The 20,325-nt window shown below is 46.8% G+C and overlaps 1 protein-coding gene across 3 annotated transcripts; it reads right to left on the bottom strand.

The window, feature by feature from the left end:
- Positions 1–6,662: 6,662 nt before the first annotated feature.
- ZNF34 (zinc finger protein 34) lies at positions 6,663–20,217 on the bottom strand. 3 transcript variants are annotated; one of them, XM_015245217.3, is made up of 6 exons: positions 18,860–20,217; positions 12,845–12,895; positions 11,496–11,582; positions 11,072–11,198; positions 10,555–10,674; positions 6,663–8,636 (listed from the first exon to the last, which is right to left on the bottom strand). In XM_015245217.3, exons 3-6 carry the CDS (start codon positions 11,526–11,528, stop codon positions 7,276–7,278), a joined length of 1,641 nt encoding a protein of 546 aa, XP_015100703.2. In that variant the 5' UTR covers positions 11,529–11,582; positions 12,845–12,895; positions 18,860–20,217; the 3' UTR covers positions 6,663–7,275. The 3 variants fall into 3 exon arrangements, with proteins under 3 accessions (XP_015100703.2, XP_072806197.1, XP_072806198.1); XM_072950096.1 differs by lacking the exons at positions 11,072–11,198; positions 12,845–12,895; positions 18,860–20,217 and having other exon boundaries at positions 11,496–11,581; XM_072950097.1 differs by lacking the exons at positions 11,072–11,198; positions 12,845–12,895; positions 18,860–20,217 and having other exon boundaries at positions 6,663–8,305; positions 11,496–11,581.
- Between the last annotated feature and the right edge of the window lie 108 nt (positions 20,218–20,325).

Here is a 20,325-nt window from a genome sequence, read left to right as displayed (position 1 = left end):
CCCTGGTGATTAGTGTTACAGGGGACAGACAGGTAGAAATGGGCCAGGAGATCGCATGGGGCAGAATCCAGGAGTAGTGCCAACTGTGGAGCTCCGCTGCCCTCCCCGCAAAGTAATCGTCAGCACTGCTTTCTGGCACTGCTGTGCGACCATGTGCTCAGGGTGTCAGCAAGGGGGCTCACCTGCACCTTGGTGTCCAGAGTTCTTAGTGGGGCTCGGTGACACTGCTGGCTGCCTGCGTGACTGACAGCCCCCGCCTCTGCAGAGGTCAGGCTGATGCTGCATGGCCAGCCCAAGGCCTCCACCATAAATCACACTGTTAGTGTAGACCACCTGGCTTGGCCCGAGGCTGCAGATAAAGACACTTCTCTGGCAGGACTTTTCAACCACCCAGGAGTCCAGGACAAAGGCCAGCCCTCTCCTGGGCTCCAGTTAGTCTTATCTGCAAAGGTGATTAAGAACATGTTGCCGTCAAGACCTGCCTCCAACTACTGTGACCTCAGGCCAGTCACTTCCCTCCTGAGTCTGGGGTGTCACGGTGGAGAATATACCATGGAATTAAATCACTGCAGGAAGACCAGCCCAGCCATCAGTCTGTGCTGTCCATGTGCTGAGTCTGGGACTCTGGACAGTGCAGCTGCCACAGGGTCAGGTGGAGCCACTGACCCACCACGAGGAGGTGTCCAAATATTCCACAAGCACAAGGCACCTTGAAGAGGCTCGCCCAGGAGCCTGCACACACAAGACACTGGGACAGGCCGGGCAGGGTGGGGCAGGTGCTACCCTGGGCAAGGCCACCCTCCATCCGCAGCAGGAGAGGCCACACGGCCGCCTCCAGCAGGGCCTCAAGGAGACCCCGGAGGCTACTAGAACCTGGGGGGTCCTGGAGGGCCCGCTCAGCCCCAGGATAGGGCCGGGAGGGCACAGATCCAGCTCCCTGGGTCTCTGCCCCAGAGGTGTGCACAGAGCCAGGCACAAAGACCTAGCATGTGAGCATGAACCCACCTGGCCTCACCATGACCTTCGGGGATGCTGGCTCGAGCCTCCCCTAACAGGCCCAGGTCCTCACTGTCTGACTGTGGGACCCCAGCTGCTGATCTCTTGATGCGCTACTGGCTGCCCAGAGCTATTAAGCAGCCTCTGCTCTGGGATGACATCGCTCCCAAAGGTTGCCAAAGACGGCTCAATGGAAACATCTAGAACCAAGGGGTCCCTCTGCCCACGCTCCGTCCCCACCCCTAGACAGGCTGGACACTTGGCCCCTGTGAAAATGTGTCACCAGCTCACATTACCAGCCCCATTAAGTCAAAACAAAACAGCCAAGGAAACTGTGGGGTCACTAGAGGTAGTTCTGCAAGACACAAACACCAGCCTGCCGCTTTCCCAGGCACACTGTACCATTAAACAGTCCCTCCAGTGCCACTGGCTCAGGGGACGTCCATGCTGATGAGGCAAAGGGACCCCCAGAGCAGGGGTTAACAAACAACCCAATGAAATGGCACCTGGGCCACAAGCAGTGACAGGACAAAGGGTGTGAAAGGAGAAGTGGTTCCCACTGAAACCAACACGGAGACATGCAGGCTTCAGAGTAATCAGGCAGTCAAGTGCAGTACCAGCCACAGCCACACCTACTTACTCAGCAAGTTACAACTCCACCATCCAGGCAGTGAGGAAAGGTGGAATCAAGACTGCTCTGCTCCGCACCCTGCAGGGAGTGGTTTTTGATGGTCACTGCTGGTAATGCTGGATACTGGGTACAACCACCCTGGAAAGCATTTGCATATAAACATCAGTGTCCTTTACAACGTTATCCTGTTCCTGGAAATGTATCCTTAAGACACAGTTTAAAAGAATGAAGGAATTAAGTTACTGTGGAACTGAATTAGTCACTGTGAAATAACTATGTCCAAATGGTAAGTTTTATAAAACTAGAACATGTCAGATACACAGAGATTCTGTCACTACTGTAAAGGCAGTTATCAGGGAGTGATGTCACGGCAGATGGCAGAGTAGGAAGCTCCGGGAACCTGTTGGCGCACCTGAATGCCACCGCGCTGGCAGGAGCTGTCTGGAGTGACTGTCCAGCAGTCAGAGCTTGCAGCATCCAGGAGAGAGCTTGATGAAGAGGGTGGAAAATTTCAGTGAATTTCCATATTTAGCCAACACCTACCATGCCCACTGCCTGGCCCCAAGACGAGTGGCCATGTGGACAGTGCCGGAGCCAGGGTGGGCACTTAGGTTTTGGTTCTCTGAACACCAGCAGGTGCTCTGACAGCTGACAGCTACTCCTGGTCACCATGCAGCTAGCACAGGGCTGGCTGTCAGTTTTTTAACCACTGGTTTAAAATGGATAAAAGCGGTTTCCAGGGGAATTAAAGACATGCCTTTTTCTTCCCTGTTTGGGAGCCAGGTATTTAAAGAAACCTTTGTTAGGTCACTGGATGACCACACAGACAGTGAAATAGAAACTTTAGGGATGAACACATCAAAGAATACACACTCTGCAAAAAGCTTAGAGAGGTCAGAGCCCTCAACAAACAAGATTCAGCAGTCCCTGAGGGCTGGGAGACTTAGAGCCCAGAATCAACACCACACGATGCTCAGAACATCCAGAGGTCAACAAAAAATTACAAAATGTACCAAGCAAAACCTGTGGGACTGAAATGTACAATAACTGACATGAAAGGCTCACTAGAGTGGTTCAACAGCAGATCTGAGCAGCAGATCAATGAACTTGAAGATAAAACTACTGCAATTACCCAGTATAAGGAGCAGAAAGAGAAAAGAATGAAGAAAAGCGAACAAATCCAAGCCAGCTATGAAATATCGTCAAAGGTACCAACATACACGATACAGGGTTCCCAGAAAGAGAGAGACGGGCAGAGAAGGCATTTGGAGACACAATGGCCAGGAACTTCTGAAACCTGAGGAGACATGAAAATGTATGTCCAAGAAACAGTAAATTCCAAACAGGATAAACTAAAAGAGATCTACACTGAGACACATTATAGTCAAACCATCAAAACCCAAGACAAGGACAATTCTGAAGGCAGCAACAGAGAAATGACTGCTCACGTACAATGAAATGAAAGGATATTTAGGCAGTAATTCAAAGCTGTATGAAAAATAAAGAACCTAGTAAAAGTCACTGCACAGGTAAGTATAAAACCAAGTATTACTATACTTCTGTTATGTTTCATAAAGTCTCTTTTTCCTACATGACTTAATAGGCAAATGCATAACCACAATCATAAACATGGTGATGGGCATGCTCATAAATGTGTGCACAGAATACATGCACGTAGAAATCATACATCACACATTGCAAATAAATCACAAATCACACATATGCACACCCCAGTGTCATAAATAGGGGAGTAATCATAAGTATGTTAATGTATAAGGATGTGATTTGTGACAACAACATAAAGAGGGGACATGTATAGGAAGAAAGCGTTTATACTATTACAATTCAGTCAGTATTATTCAAATTAAGTTGTTGTAAGACTAGGATGTTAATGTAATTCCCAAAGTGACCACTAAGAAAACAACTAAAGAATATACAGAAAAGTAAAGGTGGGAATTAAAATGGTATACTACCAAAAAAACCCCAAAACCTAAAAAGGCAGTAATAGAGAAACTGAGGAACAACAAAAACACAGGACAAATAGATAAATGATAGTAATCACATAAAGTGTAAATGGACTAAACCATCCTCTTACAAGGTAGAGGCTGGCAAACTGGATTTTAAAGTCAGGATCCAACTAATGCGCGGCCTAAGACTCTCCAGATAGAAGGACACACAGAAAGCCCAACAGAGAGGGCTTCACTTCAAGCGGGCAGAACATTTCACAAGAATAAACACCAATCCTTCTCAAACTCCTCCCAGAAACTGAAGAGGAAGTAATACTTCCTAACTTATTAAATGAGGCTAGTAGTACCTTGGTATCGAAGAGAGGCAAAGAAAAAAAAACCATGGACCCAATATCCCTTAAGCGTCTTCATACAAAAATCCTCAGCGAAATACAAACCAACTGAATTCAGCAGATTAAAAGGATTGTGCACCTTCTTCTGTACAGGGAATAATAGCACAGGGAACTATTATTGCAACAACCTTTAATGAAAAAGAATATGAAAACTAACTAAACTAGTTATGTCTGCATGACTGGGACATCATGCTGCACTTGAGAAACTGACACATTGTAACTGACTATATACTTCAATTTTTTTTAATTAAAGATTTTTTTCATTAAAAAAAAAAGGATTTTTTGACCTAGTGGGATTTACTCCCGGAATGCAAGGGTGAACACGTGAAAACTAACCATTGTAACAACTCACAGTAATGGAATGAAAAAAAAAACCCACTTGAACATTTCAACTGATGCAAAACACTACCCAAAGTGAGCTCCAGAGTCAAAACAACCCCTGTCAAAATCCCAGTGCCGTTTTCTTCAGAAATAGAAAAACCTCCCCGTACAGGCCACCAAAAAAAAAAAAAAGAAATAGAAAAACCCATCCTAAAATGCATATGAAATCTCAAGGGACACCAAACAGCCAAAACCACCTTGAAAAAAAAATGAAGTTGGAGGGCACACTCTTACCGATTTCAAAACTGGCAGCAAAATGGCAGTGATCAAAACAGTGTGGTGCTGGCCTAAGGACAGACGCTAGACCGACAGAGTAGAACGGGCCTAGGAATAAACCACTGCACACACAGTCAACTGACTTGACCATGGTACCAAGGCCATTTGTTACGAACTGAATGTCTGTGTCCCCCCAGAACTCATATTTGAAGCTCTGACACCCAGTGTGGAGATAAGGTCTGTGAAGTGGTGATAAAGCTTGGCAGTCGCAAGGGTGGGCCCCTAACCCCGGAGGGCTGATGCCCTTGTAAGAAGAGGAAGTGACCCCTGAGCTCTCTCTCCCCACCAAGTGAGGACACCAGGTGGTGCTCAACTGCAAGCCTGGAAAAGGATCCTCGCCAGGAACTGAATCAGCCAGCACCTTGATCTTGGATATCTCAGCCTCCAGAAATCCGAGAAATAAAATTGTGTTTTTAAGCCACGGGGTAGCATTTTGTTTTGGCAGCTTGAGCTAACACACTATTCAGTGGGGAAAACAAAGACTTTGCAATGTTACGGGGAACACTGGATATCCACATATAAAGGATTGAAGTTGGGTCCTTACCTTATACCATATACACGAATTAGCTCATTAGCTCAAAACAGATCAAAGACCAAACCTAAGACCTAAAATCATAAATTTCTTAAAAGAAAGCAAAGGGGCAAATCTTCATAATCCTGGATTTACCAATGACTTCTTGGATGTGACACCCTAAGTACAGGCAACAACAACAGAAAATAAACTGAACTTCCTAAGAATTAAAACCTTTTGTGCATCAAAGGACACTATCAAGAGAGCAGACAGACAACTCATAGAATGAGAAAATATTTGCAAATATACCTAATAAAGCATTACTATGCAAAATACACAAGGAATGCCTATACCTCAACAACAGAAAACAAACAGCCCAATTCAAAAATGGACCAAGGATTTGAAGACATTTCTCCAGAGGCACAGAAATGGTAAAGCAGCACATGAAAAGCTGCTCAATACCATCAGTAGGGAAACGCAAACCAGACCCAGCGAGGAGCCACTTCGCACCCATCAGGGTGGCTTGTCCAGAACATGTAAGATAACCAGTGCTGACAGGGACGTGGAGAGCCTGCAACCTACATGAACTGCTAGTGGGGATGCAAGATGGTGCTGCTGTAACAGCAAAGAACAAGCCTGACCCCACATCAGCCTGTTCCTTTGGCTCTAACCCTGCGCTGTCTCCTGCGCTGAGTCACGCTGGTTCTGCACCTTTGGCGCAAGAATGCTGCCTAGAACCTGCCATATACAGGACAGCCCATTCTCAAGACTGACCTTTAAGGGAGTAACACTTTCCATTCATAGGGACATAAAGAGTTGCAGAACAGAGAGTAACATTTATCTTGTGGAGGGCAACAAGAACAACGGTTTGCAATAATCAGCCACACCCCCTCCCGTTTAGTATAAAAGGAGCCTGAATTCTGACTTGGAGAAGATGGTTCTCCAGGACATTAGTCTGCCATCTTCTTGGCCTGCTGGCTTTCCAAAGGAAGTTGTCACTCCTTGCCCCAACACCTCATCTCCCAGTTTACTGGCCTGTTGTGCAGCGAGCAGAACAAGTTTGGACTCGGTAACACTGCCGTTGTGGAAAAGTTTGGCTCTTCTTCAAAAACGTAAACATAGAATACCACATTACCACACGATCCGGCGATTCTGCTCCTTCAGTTACACCCCAAAGCATGGGAAGCAGGGAAGGTACAAGCAGATTTGTACACCAACGTTCAAGCAGCATTACGCACAACAGTCAACAGGCAGAGACACCCGCGTTCCACCCACAGATGAGGGGTAAACAAAATGTGGTGTCACAAACAATGTACTACTACTCAGCTGTTAAACAGTGATGTCCTGACACAGCCACAACACAGATGAACCTTGAGGACACTGTGTTTGGTGAGATAAGCCAGGACATACAGGGCAAATACTATGTGATTCCACTTAAGTGAGGTACTTAGAATGGACAAATTCATAGACACAGAAGACAGAAAAGAGGTTGCCAGCGGCGGGCGAAGGAGAGGTAAGTTACTGTTTAATGGGTGCAGAGTTTCTGTTTGGGATGATAAAACAGTTGTGGAAATAAGACGTAGTGATGGTTACACAATATCGTGAACATATTTAATGCCACTGAATTGTACACTTAGAAGTGGTTAAAATGGGAAATTTTATGTTGTATGTATTTTACCACTATAAAAATGCAATTACCAATTCTATTAAGTGACACAGGAAAGCATGAACAATATGCTAATTTTTTTAATTTACAAAGTGTAAAAGCATGGACCATGTAGACTTCTCTCCAGTGTGAAGTTTCTGGAGCTGAGGAAACAGGGTCTGCGAGGACAAGCACCACAGTATATTCTGTGAGAATGTTCTCCGTGGGTCTGAGCAGAACCTCGCCAGGCACAGCAGTGCTGAGTTCTCTCTGTCTAGGGGGAGGCTACAGGAGCTTCTCCTTTTGCTCACCTTGTTCACTCAATTTCTCTAAAGCAAACATGCACTAGTTTGGGTTTAGGAAGAGTTTTTAATTAGAAATGCCCCTTCACCTGTGACAACACTATGCGGACATAAAGGGGTGAGTGGGTCACGTCGAAGAGGTGCACAGCATACCTCATGGGCCCTTCTCCACCATCACGTGGAGAAGTCTTCCCGGAGGTGAATCCTCTGATGCTGCGACATGTTGGAACTGTGCCGGAAGGCCTTCCCGCACTCGCCACACTTGTAGGGCTTCTCCCCAGTGTGAATCCTCCGGTGCTGGATGAGGTAGGTGCCCTGGCTGAAGGCTTTCTTGCAGTCAGCGCATTTGTAGGGCTTCTCTCCGTGGTGTGACCTCTGATGGTGGATAAGCCTGGAACTGTTGTGGAAGGCCTTCCCGCACTCGCCGCACTTGTAGGGCCTCTCCCCCGTGTGGATCCTCTGGTGCTGGATGAGGTGTGTGCTCTGGCTGAAGACTTTGCCACAGTCATTACACTCATAGGGCTTCTCTCCCGTGTGGCTTCTCTGATGTTCCACAAGTTTGGTTTTTTGGATGAAGGCTTTCTCACACTCATTACATTTATAGGGCTTCTCTCCAGTGTGAATTCTTTGATGCTGGATGAGGTTAGAACTCTGGGTAAAGCCTTTGCCACATTCGTTGCACTCATATGGCTTCTCTCCAGTGTGAGTCCGGCGATGTCGGATAAGGATTGAGCCGTCACTGAACGCTTTCCCACAGTCGTTGCACTTGTAGGGCTTCTCTCCAGTGTGGATTCTCTGGTGGTAAATGAGGGAAGAGTAGGCGCTGAAGTGCTTCCCGCACTCACCGCATCTGTAGGGCTTCTCTCCGGTGTGGGTCCTCTGGTGCTTCATGAGGTTGGGCCTCTGGTTGAAGGTCTTCCCGCACTCGTCGCAGCGGTAGGGAATCTCCCCGGAGTGCATCCTGCGGTGACTGAGGAACTCGCAGCTCTGGCGGAAGGCCTTCCCACACTCATCACACTTGTAGGGCTTCTCTTCACTGTGAAGCCGCTGGTGCTTGACGAGGTTAGCACTGTACCTGAAGGCTTTCCCACAGCAACCACAATGATGCAGTTTTTTCCCAAGAGGCATGTTCTGATCTTCTTTAACAGCTGGATTTGCACTGAAGATTTCCCCAGAACCAGGAACTGTCTTTGTTTCTTTGGACCTGTGCACACGTTTGTGGTTGTTAAGGTATGACCTCTGTTCAAAGCTCTGCTCACACACATCGCATTTGTGAGGCCTTTGATCAGGGATAGGGTCAGGCCTCAACCTAAGGCTTCCCCAAGACTCCAGGCTGCGCTCCTCGTCGGTCAGTGTGACTGGCCTGGGGCTGCTCTGCTCAACGAGCCTGTCCAGGATCTCCTCCCGCTCCCTGATGTGCCCACAGGCTTCTCCCAGCTCAGGTCCCTGGAGAACAGTCCCCCTGAGTTGGCCCAGATCTCCATCAAGCATCTCCCCTGAAGTCAATTCCTTGTACTCAGTCCTGGTCCCATGAGCTGAAACAACAAACAGAACATCTCAGGGTCACCTGTCCTGACTCTGGAAGAGAGGTATGAGGATGCTGCGGACCACCTGTGGATTACCAACTGCACCATCTCCAAAGTCACAACACCTTGCAGACAAGAGAGCCTGGAGCTTAGGGGCCTAAAGGCCTTGCCCAGGGCTGCAGTGATGCAGCAGTGCAAGCGCCTGCCCAACTCTGACACCCACACCCTTCCTGCCACCTTCTGCTCACAGAGCCTGCCTGGGTGGGACTGCAGGACACCTGTCCTCATTACAAGAGGATGGAAGACAAAAGCTTCCTAGCTTCATGGAAATCAGAGCAAGGAGGGGCCCTGAAAGTCATGGGGGTATCTGACAAGGAAATTAAAGCCGAGCAAGTCTCAGGCTGCCTCACAACAGCTCATCCACCCCAAAATCCAGAGTGGGAAGACCAGCTGTCTCCCCAAGAGCACAGAGAGCCAAGCTCATGTCAACCAAAGAGGAGGAGGGGCACACAAGGCCAGACCCCGCAGCCCGCCCTAGCAGGCCACACCCACTCCCAGGGGCCTGAGAAGCCACCAGGGTGACTCACCAGCACCCCCAACTCAAGACGCTACACAGGATGCTTTCTGATACCCTCAAGTCTCCGTCCTTCCATTCCTTAACTAGACGTGCACACCTGCTCGCAGGAACACACCCACCAGAAACGCATCCTCTTGAGAGTCAAGCACAGCACACACACAACAGCCCCAAAGTGGTGACAAGCAAACCTCCTGCAGGAGTAAATGGCAAATAACTAGTGGTGTGTTCAGGACAAAACAGCACGTGGTGATGAAACAGAACCAGCTCCACGCAGCACAGCAGATGCCCGCACGGTCAGAGAAGGCCCATGGGGAGCCAAGGGAAAGGACAGAGGAACTAGAAATGTTCTCTAGTTTGATCTGGAGGATGGATTTTTGTAAAAGTTTCCTGAGCTGTAAACAGGGCTTGTCCCGTTTCTGTAAGTATTTATATCTAATAAACAAATTCACAAAGTGAAATTCAAGTCCTCTGAGCCAGTAGTTCCTTCCCAGGACACCATCAAGACGCGCAGAGAGGTGCGCATCAGCGATGCCCACGCGTGAAACTAGAGAACACCCTCCCCTACAGCATGTTCAGTGGAAGCAGTGACCAAGACCCATGCACAGAAACGGAAATCGTTCCCTGGAAGATCGGGTGACACAGCAGAGTGCGTGGGTGACCGCATCACCACACCCCGTCAGGGGGCAATGCTGTGAGCAGGTGCTGAGCCAACGGCCCCAGAAAAGGGGCAGCAGGGCACGAGCTAGAACACACTCGTGTCTGGGGGCGAAGCTGGGCTGAGCACTCCCTCGCTTTCCTATGATGGCCTGTAATCGCCAAGGAGGTTAATTCACAAGGCGGAACGAAGCCATGTTCTCCATCCTTGTGGCCCCATCTGACACCCCTCAGAGGGCGTGAGCTCTGGAGGGCAGAGCTCCATGGGGCCCCGTGGGCCCCACCTTCCCTCGGCACACCGAGTGCCCTCCCCTTTTCTCTGCCAACATGGCTCCCTCTCATCCTCCTAGAAGAGCCAGCTCAAGAATCACTGACACACAGAAAATAAGCAAGCAACAGGATATATTGTAAAGCACAGGAAAATATAAATATTATTTTGTAATAACTTTAAACGAAGTATAAGCTATAAAGATACTGAATCACTACATTATATACCTGAAACTAAGAGAATGCTGTAAATCAACTATACTTCACGAGACTGAGGCACCCAGGCTGGCAGAGGTGACCTGGCTTCCAGCAGAGGCCACTCCCAGGGCTGCCGCTCTGGCCATGATGCATCTTCTCCCCACCCCGAGTCAGTTCTTACCACACACGCGCTGTTCAGCAGGCAAGTCAGGGAGGCAGCCCCTCACGCACCTGAGCCACGGACTCTTGGTTGCTTGCTCCCCTCAGCTCCCGGCAAGTCCAGTACCCACGGCTCATCCCCACGCTCCAACTGTGCAATCACCCCAGGCTTGGGACCTGCAGGTCCAGCTCCTGGGAAGGAGACAAGGCCTGGGGTTGGTGCCAAGGATATAGCTGGGTCTCACCCTGGGACTGGCAGGGGAGGGGGAAGCACAGGTACAGTGGGGTGATAGGGAGTCTGAACACCGCATGGAGGGGTGGGGGGTCATGAAGCTGAAGAACTGAGCACAGGGGGTTCTCTCTACCAGGAGGTGCCTCTGCTTTGGATGTGGGGCAGGAGGCAGTCTTATCCAGGGCTGGCTGACCCAGCCCCATCCAAGGCCCTCCTCTGCACAGACCAGGCCTGCCTGGGATCAGGGTCAGGGACGCCCGTCTCTGGGCACAGGAGGTAAGGCCCCCAGCCCAGCCCCGGCTGAGCCCTCAGTCCCCAGGGCTGTTCCCTGAGCTGCATCCCAGCAAGGGGCCTCACCCAGCGAGACCAGGTTCCTGTAGGTTTCCAGCATCACATCCCTGTACAGGCCCTTCTGAGCAGGGCCCAGACGGCCCCACTCCTCCCGGGAGAGAAGCACGGCCACGTCCTCAAAGGTCACCTCGGCCTAGAACGACAGGGGCTGCTGCAAGCCCAGGTGTGGCACGGGACAGGACCTAGGGCAGGGGCAGCAGAAGCACGCCAGGGGAAGCAGCACCGGGTGGCTCCCCAGCATGGCCTTGGGGGGAGGTCTGACCCGTTGACCACTGAGCCAGCTCACTCAGGGAGGCTGGAGGAGTCCCAGGGTCATCCTTCCTCTGCTCAGCACCCCGCACCAGAGACACCTGACAGTGTTTGCTCAGGCGTGCAGTCAGGGAAGCCCTGGGTGGAGACCTCACATCTCCCAGGAAAGATGGATGCTCACCTGGGACAGGGCAGATAGATGCAAAGCTGCCATCACCTGCTACCCTGGCCTTCCCAGGGATGGAGACAGGAGCCAGTCACTCAGGTGCTGAGGGAAGAAAGAGGAACACATGGAGGTCCAGCCTGGCCCCTTGTGTGGGTAGCCTCCGTGCTCGGCCTCCCAGGCTGATTCTGCTCCCTGCGCGGACACGTGTGGCTCCACAGGTCACCTGCCCCCACCTCCTCCCTGGCATATGAAGTTGTCTCATTTAGGAGGAAGATGGAGATACTCACCCACTTCCTTTGAAAGAATAAAACAACAAGTTAAGGGCTGAGGAGGAAAAGGGAGTTAAAAAAAAAAACTCAATAGAAGGGGGAGGGTATAGCTCAGTGGTGGAGTGTTTAGGATGCTTCCATGTCTTGGCAATCATAAATAATGTTGCTGCTAATAGCAGGGTGTATGTATCTTTTTGAGTTAACTCTTATTTTGTGGCTGGGTTTACTCCTTTGATAACTATGTAAGTTTAAAAAGCTAAAGCTCTAAACGTTCTTAGAAACAGTGAACAACACATATATGTAAATTTAAAAATGCCTGTGCAGTAAAAAAAATAATAATAATAATCTATCAAGCCATGAAAGACATGGAAGAAACTTAAAAGACATATTACTAAATGAAAGAAGCCAGTCTGAAAAGGCTACAAACCGTACGATTTCAACCAAATGACGTTCTGGAAAAGGCAAAGCTACAGAAACAATAAAAAGATCGTGGTTTCCAGGGGTTTGGGGAGAGGGAGGGAGGGAGGAATGAACAGACGGAGCACAAGGGATTTTTAGGGCAATGAAATTATTCTGCATGATACTATAGTAGTGGCTATGTGTCATTATGCATTTGTCTACACCCACACAATGTACATCAAGAGTGAGCCCTAATGTAAACTATGGACTTTGGTTGATAATAATGTGCCCATGTTGGTTCATCAACTGTACCAAATATGTCACACTGATGAGGGATGCTGAGGGTAGGAGAGTATATATGTGTGGGTGGGGAGGGCTATGTGCAAACTGCATTTTCTGCTCAGTTCTGTTGTGAACCTGAAACTGCTCTAAAAGAATAAAGTCTATTTAAAAAAAAAATCAATAGAGTGGGGAGGGTATAGCTCAGTAGCAGAGTGCATACCTAGCACGCATGAGGTCCTGGGTTCATGCCCTAGTACTTCCATTCAAATAAATAAATAAACCTAATTACCTAATTACCCACCCCCCAAATCAACAGAAGACATAGAGCAAAGATTAGGAAGCAAAAACTACAAAAACTAGTAGAAATAAGTCCAATGGATGAGTAATAGTAAGAAATAAAAGGACTAAACTTACCTACTGGAAGCACAAGACTCCGATTAGATACACAAAATGCACCTATAAAACCTAAAATAAAACAACACAGAAAGGTAGCATGTAAGACAGAACAAAGAAACACTAATTAAAATAAATCTATATTAGCTGTGTATCTTTTCAGTATCTTTAAGCTCTTTATTGAGTTCGACATTTACACAGCAAAGTCGACAAACCCTGAACACGCTGCTCAGGGGCCCAGGCCCGCAGACCCGCACCCACCAGCCCTCCTGCCGCTGCAGGGTCTGCCTCCTCCCAACCTGCACCACCACAGACCATGCCTCTGGTGGATTTTATTGGGAACTACGCCATCTGCACGCATCCACACAGGCCGCTTCCCCTCTGCATGCTGTTTGTGAGCTTAACATGCATGTGATTCTCAGATGTTTATACCAATGAACAGAATTGAAAGCAAAAATCATTAATAGGAACAAAAGCAGACACTGCATATTAATAAAAAGAAAAAATCCACCAAAAGCTGTAATTACAAACATGTATCCTACCTACAAACCCTTAAAGTATACAACGCCGAAGCTACCTGCAGTGGCAAAGAGGACTGTGCAAACTCTCCTCTAAGAGTGAGAGACTTTAACACACTTCCCTCAGAAACTGTAACAGAAAAGAGCACATCTGACTCCACCTTAGATCTGTGCCTTTGGCTCTGGCCTCATGCTGTTTCCCGAACTGGCTCTGCACCTTCTATAAAAGGGTGTGGCCTAGAGCCTGAACTACACAGGACGGGCCATTCTCAAGGCTTTGACCTTTAAGGGTATTAACAGTTTTACACTCAAACAAAAATAACAAGTTGCAGAACAGAAAATAATGGTTGTTTTCTTGGAGGTGATACGGGGATACCATGATCTGACTCACATGGACAGCTGCAAGAATAAAGGATTCCGAGAACAAAGAATTCCTCCACCAAGAAGTCTGCAACAATCACCACAGCCCCTCCTCTTTTTAGTATAAAAGGAGCCTGAATTCTGACTTGAGTAAGACAGTTCTCCAGGACATTAGTCTGCCATCTTCTCGGGCTGCTGGCTTTCCAAATAAAGTTGCTATTCCTTGCCCCAACACCTCGTCTCCTGATTTACTGCCCTGTCGTGTGGCAAGCAGAACAAGTCTGGACTCGGTAACAACCATACTGATGTTACACTAGAAATACCTCGTCAAAAAGGGACCCCCTCCAACAAAAACACAGAAATTGAGACTAAGGTGGAAATGGAAACAAAGGCTACCCAAGGGAAAGTATGCATCCATAATGCACTTATTTCAACAAAGGGAGACTGAAATAATAATCTAAGCATTCAACGAGGTACTGGACACGGAAAAAGAAAGCAATTCAAGGGAAGAAGATGAAAGAAAACAAAACAGGATTTAAAGAAACAGAAAACTATCTCAACACTGGTTCTCTGAAAATGCTAACAAAATTCACAAACATCTGGCAAGTCCAATGTGGAGAAAGAAAAGAGACAGAAAAGGATAAAAAGATATTTTTAAACATACATAATAAAAAATAAAGAGAATATATTTTAAAATTACAAATCAAAAAAGAAAAAAGGCCATTTAATTTTTTTTAAAATGAGTACAGGATGTAACCTGGTAAATCACAAAGAAATCAAACTCTCCAACAAACATCTGAAAAGATTTTCAATGCTGTTAAGAATTAGGGAATAAATACCGGAGAGGGTGTGGAGAAAAGGGAACCCTCCTACACCGTTAGTGGCAATGCAGTTTGGTGCAGCCACTGTGAAAAATATGGAGACTCCTCAAAAGATTAAAAACAGACTTACCATATGATCCAACAATCCCACTCCTGGGCATATATCCAGAAGGAACCTTAACTGAGAAAGACACCTGCACCCCAATGTTCATAGCAGCACTATTTACAATAACCAAGACATTGGAAACAACCTAAATGTCCATCGACAGATGACTGGATAAAGCTGTGGTATATTCATACAATGGAATAGTATTCAGCTATAAAAAATTATAAAATAATGCCACTTGCAGGAACATGGATGGCCCCAGAGAATGTCATTCTAAGTGAAGTAAGCCAGGAGAAAGAAAAATGATACCACTTATATGTGGAATCTAAAAAAAAAGACAAATGAACTAATTTACAAAACAGAAACAGACAGACAGACACAGAAAACAAATTTGTGATTACCAGCAGGAAAGGGAGTGGGAAGGGATAAACTGGGATTGAGATTTGTAGATACTGACTAATATATATAAAGTAGATAAACAAGTTTATATTGTAAAGCACAGGGAACTATATTCAATCTTGTAATAGCTTACAGTAGAACAGAATATAAAAATGAACATATGTATATTCACATATGACTGAAGCATTGTGCTGTATACCATAGATTGACACAACATTGTAAATAGACTATACTTCAATCAAAAAATAATAATAAAGAAAAAAGAATTAGGGAAATGCAAATTAAAACAAGACCTCTCTCCATAGACTGGGCAAAGTATAAAAGGCTTCACAAAATTCAAAGTTGAAGACATGAGGAACATGGAAACCTAGAGCCCTATAGGACTGTAAACTGGTACAGTCACTCTGGAAATCCACCTGGCATTACCTGGCAGAGTTGAAACCCTGCAAACCTCTGGGTCAGGAAACCTAATTCTAGGTATGTGCCTTACAGAAACTCCTGCTAATGCACAAGGACACACACAGGACATTACTGCAAGCCTGTGTACAAGCAAAAAGGGAAACAACCCCAGCAGCTGTCCTTGGGGAACCAGCAAGGTCACAGTGCTCAAAAGGATTGAACACATCAGCGTCACACAGTAGACAGAGCACAAAGCTCTAAGGTTGAGTAAACTGGTAAGTGTAGAACATCAACAGTAGGACATGTAGGTAGACTTTAAAATACAAACACTATTAGGTGTATAGAGGTGTAAGAAAATGTCCTGACAGCAAAATAACAATCAACAGAGTTATTTTTCAGGCACCTAAGAGATGGGAGAAAATATGTGCAAACAATACATCTGATAATATGTTAAGAGCCAAAATATTTACGGAACTCACACAACTCAATAGCAAAAAACAAAAACAAAAACAAAAAAACCCCACCAACCAACCAATCAAACAAAAAACTCAAATTACCCAATTTAACAGTAGGCAAAGAACTTGAATAGCCATTTCTCAAAAAACACATACAAATGACCAACAGCTACATGCTAAGGTGCTCAACATCACTCATCATCAGGGAAATGCAAATCTAAACCACAATGAAAACTCTCACCAAAGTGGATATAGAGGGAACATATCTCAGCATCACAAAAGCTATTTATGACAAACCCAAAGCCAACATAATACTCAACAGTGAAAAGCTGAAAGCCTTCCCACTAAATTCTGAAACAAGACAAGGATGCCCACTCTCACACTTCTATTCAACGTAGTCTGGAAGTCCTACCCACAGCAATCAGACAAGAAAGATAAATAAAAAGTATCCAAATTGGAAGGGAAGAGACAAAATTGTTATTATATGCAAGTGACACAATACTCTATACAGAAAATCCTGGATTCCACAAAAAAAAATTATCAGAACTGACAGACAAATTCCGCAAGGCAGCAGAATACAAGATTAATATACAGAACTCTGTTCCATTTCTTTACACTAATGAAATTTTCAGAAAGGGTAAATAAAAAAAAAACCCTTTTAAAATCACATCAAAAAATAAAACACTTAGGAACGAGCTGGACCAAAGAGGTGAAAGATCTGTACTGAGAACTATAAAACATTGATTAAGGAAACTGAAGATGATTCAAAGAAATGGAAAGCTATCCCATGCTCTTGGATTGGAAAAATTAATATTGTAAAAATGGCCAAACTACCCAATCTACAGATTTAATGTGATCTCTGTCAAATTATTCATGACATTTTCAACAGAACAAATAATCCTAAAATTTATATGTAAACACAAGATCCAGAATTGCCAGAGCAATCCTGAGGAAAAAGAACAAAGTTGGAGGCACAACCCTCCCAGACTTCAGACAACACTACAGAGCTACAGTAATCGAAACAGCATGGTACTGGCACAAAAACAGACACATGGATCAACAGACCAAAATAAACCCACACACCTATGGTCAATTAATCTTCAAAGGAGGCAAAAATATACAATGAAGAAAAGACAGTCTCTTCAGCAAGTGGTGTTGGGAATGCTGGACAGCTGCATATAAATCAGTGAAGTTAGAACACTCCCTCACACCACCCATAAAAATAAACTCAAAATGTTTTAAAGACTTAAACATAAGACAGGACACCATACAACTCCTAGAAGAGAACATAGGCAAAACATTCTCTAACATAAATCATTGCCATATTTTCTTAAGTCAGTCTCCCAAGGCAATTTAAATAAAAGCAAAAACAAAAAAAGGGACCTAATCAAACTTACAAGCTTTTGCACAGCAAAGGAAACCATAAACAAAATGAAAAGACAACCTATGGAGTGGGAGAAAATATTTTCAAATGATGCAACCAACAAGGGCTTACTCTTCAAAATATACAAAAAGCTCACACAGCTCAGTATCAAAACAAATGAACAACTCAATCAAAAAATGGGTAGAAGACCTAAAAAGACATTTATCCAAAGACATACAGATGGCCAACAGGTACATGAAAAGATGCTCAACATCAATAATTATTAGAGAAAGCAAATCAAAACTGCAACAATAGAACAGCCATCATCACAAAAAGTCCACAAATAGTAAAGGCTGGAGAGGGAACCCTCCTACACTGTTGGTGGGAATGTAAACTGGTGATGACACTATGGAAAACAGTAGGGAGATTTCCTGAAAAAACTAAGAACAGACTTATCATATGATCCAGCAACCCCATTCCTAGGCATATATCTGGAGAAAACTCTAATTCAAAAAGGTACATGCACCCCAATGTTCATAGCAGGAATATTTACAATAGCCAAGACATGGAAACAACCTAAACGTCCATCAACAGATGACTGGATAAAGAAGTTGTATACATATACAATGGAATACTACTCGGCCATAAAAAAAGAATGGAATAATGCCATTTGCAGCAACATGGACGGACCCAGAGATCATCACACTAAATGAAGTAAGTCAAAGACAAATATGATCACTCACATGTGGAATCTAAAAAATAATACAAATGAACTTATTTACAAAACAGGAACAAGACCCACAGACACTGAAAACACACGGTCACTGAAGGGGAAAGAGGTGGAGAGGGATAAATTAGGAGTTTGGGATTAACGGATACACACTACTATATATAAAAAGGATAAACAAGAATTTACTGGGGGGGGGGGTACAGCTCAGTAGTATAGCCCGTGCTTAGTAGGCACCGAGGTCATGGGTTCCATCCCCAGCATCTCCATTAAAAATAAGTAATTAAACCTAATTACCTCCCGTCTCCCCCCCCCAACTTAAATAAGTAAATGAGAAATTTTTAAAATAGAATTTACTGTATAGCACAAGAGACTATATGCAATATCTGAAATCTTACGATAACCTACGACGGAAAAGAGTGAAAACCAATGTACATGTGTGCGCATTTACGTATATATGTAAACTGAATCTCTGCGCTGTACCTCTGAAACGACACAGTACTGTAAGTCAACTAGAGTTTCATAAAAATAAAAAACCTTAAAGGTTTCAGACCGTGTCTGAAGGCCTCTAACAAGAGACACAAGGCCTCAGAGCGCAGAAGCGAACGACGGTGGGAGGCACGTCCGGCGGGACCGACGGCGACAGGCAGGGGAGGGAGCGCGGCGCAGCGGGTGAGAGGTCGGCCGGGCTTCTCGGGCGCGGAAGCAGCCTGGTGGGGCGCCCGGGAGGGGAGGGGATGGGGGCCGGGGCCGGGCGAGGAACGACCCCGCACCGAGGGGGAAACAGTCGGGCTCCGGGCCCTTTAGGGGGCGCCCCGGGAATGGAGGTGTCGGTCGCGAGGGGAGGGCCCGCGGCCGCCCCCGCCGCCGCGCCCAGCCCACACTCACCTCAGCGCCGCCCAACGGCGGCCGCGCCACCAGGCCCCGCTTGCACGCCGGACCCCCCCACGACTGAAATCCAACCGGAAGTGACGTGAGCGCTCCTTGAGGACCCTGGCAGGAGGCGCCCTCTGGACGCTCTGGGAAACGGACGGCACGTCTCGGTGGTCGGCCGCCTGCAGGAACGGCCAAAGCAGCGCGCTACATCGGGAACGTGCCACCAGGTGGCAGCCTGGAGCCACGATCCCGCGGCTTCAGGACCAGCGCAAGGCTTTGATGACCAATTTCAAACACCAACAGATAACAGTAATTTTTACTGTTTTTCAGTTAAAATCTCTCCCTGGTGAGCCTCTGAAGGCACTGCGGCCAACAAAAGATCAGGCCCTTTAATTTACAGCGAAAGGCAGAGCCACACCCAGAAAGTGGAGAGGATGCTGTTAGCCCACTGTCCCCAGCCCCAGCGTCCACTGGTCCTAGAAAGGGCCTCCTTGAGTGCCCGAATGCTCCTGAGCAAAACCCTCCCCGTTGGCCAGTCCCCTAGACAAGGCCCTAGGCCACTTTACCCGGAAGGGAGCTATCATGCCCGGTGCTCTTCCCTCCAGATGTAAATACTGCTCTTCTCTACCCACGACTGAGGTCCTAGCCCTACTGTGTCACTGCATGGGTGTGGTGGGTGGCCTGGGGCAGACAGGTCCCCAAGAAGGCAAGGCCAGACACTGAGGTACACACTGTAGACAGGTATGGGACATGAGAACCAGGAGCCACCAGGCAACCAGGGAGACCCAATCATCCAGGAGGGACTCTGCCACACAGCCTCTCAAAACAGCCAAGGCCACCAGTTCTCCTGCACGATTCCAGTTACTCACCAGCTAGTGCCCTTCCACTGTCCATGGCAAATCCCACCTCAGCCTGCCACCCACCCTGCTGTCCCCAAACCAACTACCACTCCAATGGTCAGTTAGGCACAATGGCTTTCACATAGGTTCACAACGGGTCAGGGGCAGGGGAGTCTGGGGGCCTTCGGGAAGCACGTGTCCTGGTCCAAAAGCACTGATGGGCCTTCACTCCCAACTTGGCACCATATGCTCAGCACCGTCTAGCCCTTGTTCCATTGCTTTGACCAACTTGTCAATCTGGGAGAAGGTGCTGCAGGGATATTACCAAGAAGCAAGCCCATTTGTTCCAGAAACGCCTGGTTCTCCTTTATAGGATAGGACCTCTCGTCTTCAACCTATGGCTTTAAGGGCACCACTCTCACCGAAGAGCGCCCATACCCTCATCCTGATTCTCCAAGTGCTCCAAGCATAATTAATGCAAGTGTGGGGGATTCCATAAGTCAAGGAGTGAAGTGACCTAGCAACCCACCGCCTCTCTCCAGGGCTTCACTGTCTGCTTCATCTTTCTCCTCCCCATACCTGAAGCACCACGCAGTCCTCCCAGCGGGGACCCTTCCCCTGAAACCATGGGAAAGCACA

This window comes from Vicugna pacos, chromosome 25 (assembly GCF_048564905.1).
Source record: "Vicugna pacos chromosome 25, VicPac4, whole genome shotgun sequence".
Lineage (NCBI taxonomy): Eukaryota > Metazoa > Chordata > Mammalia > Artiodactyla > Camelidae > Vicugna > Vicugna pacos.
Note: the sequence above shows the minus strand (reverse complement) of the source record. Positions and strands in the feature narration are given on the sequence as shown.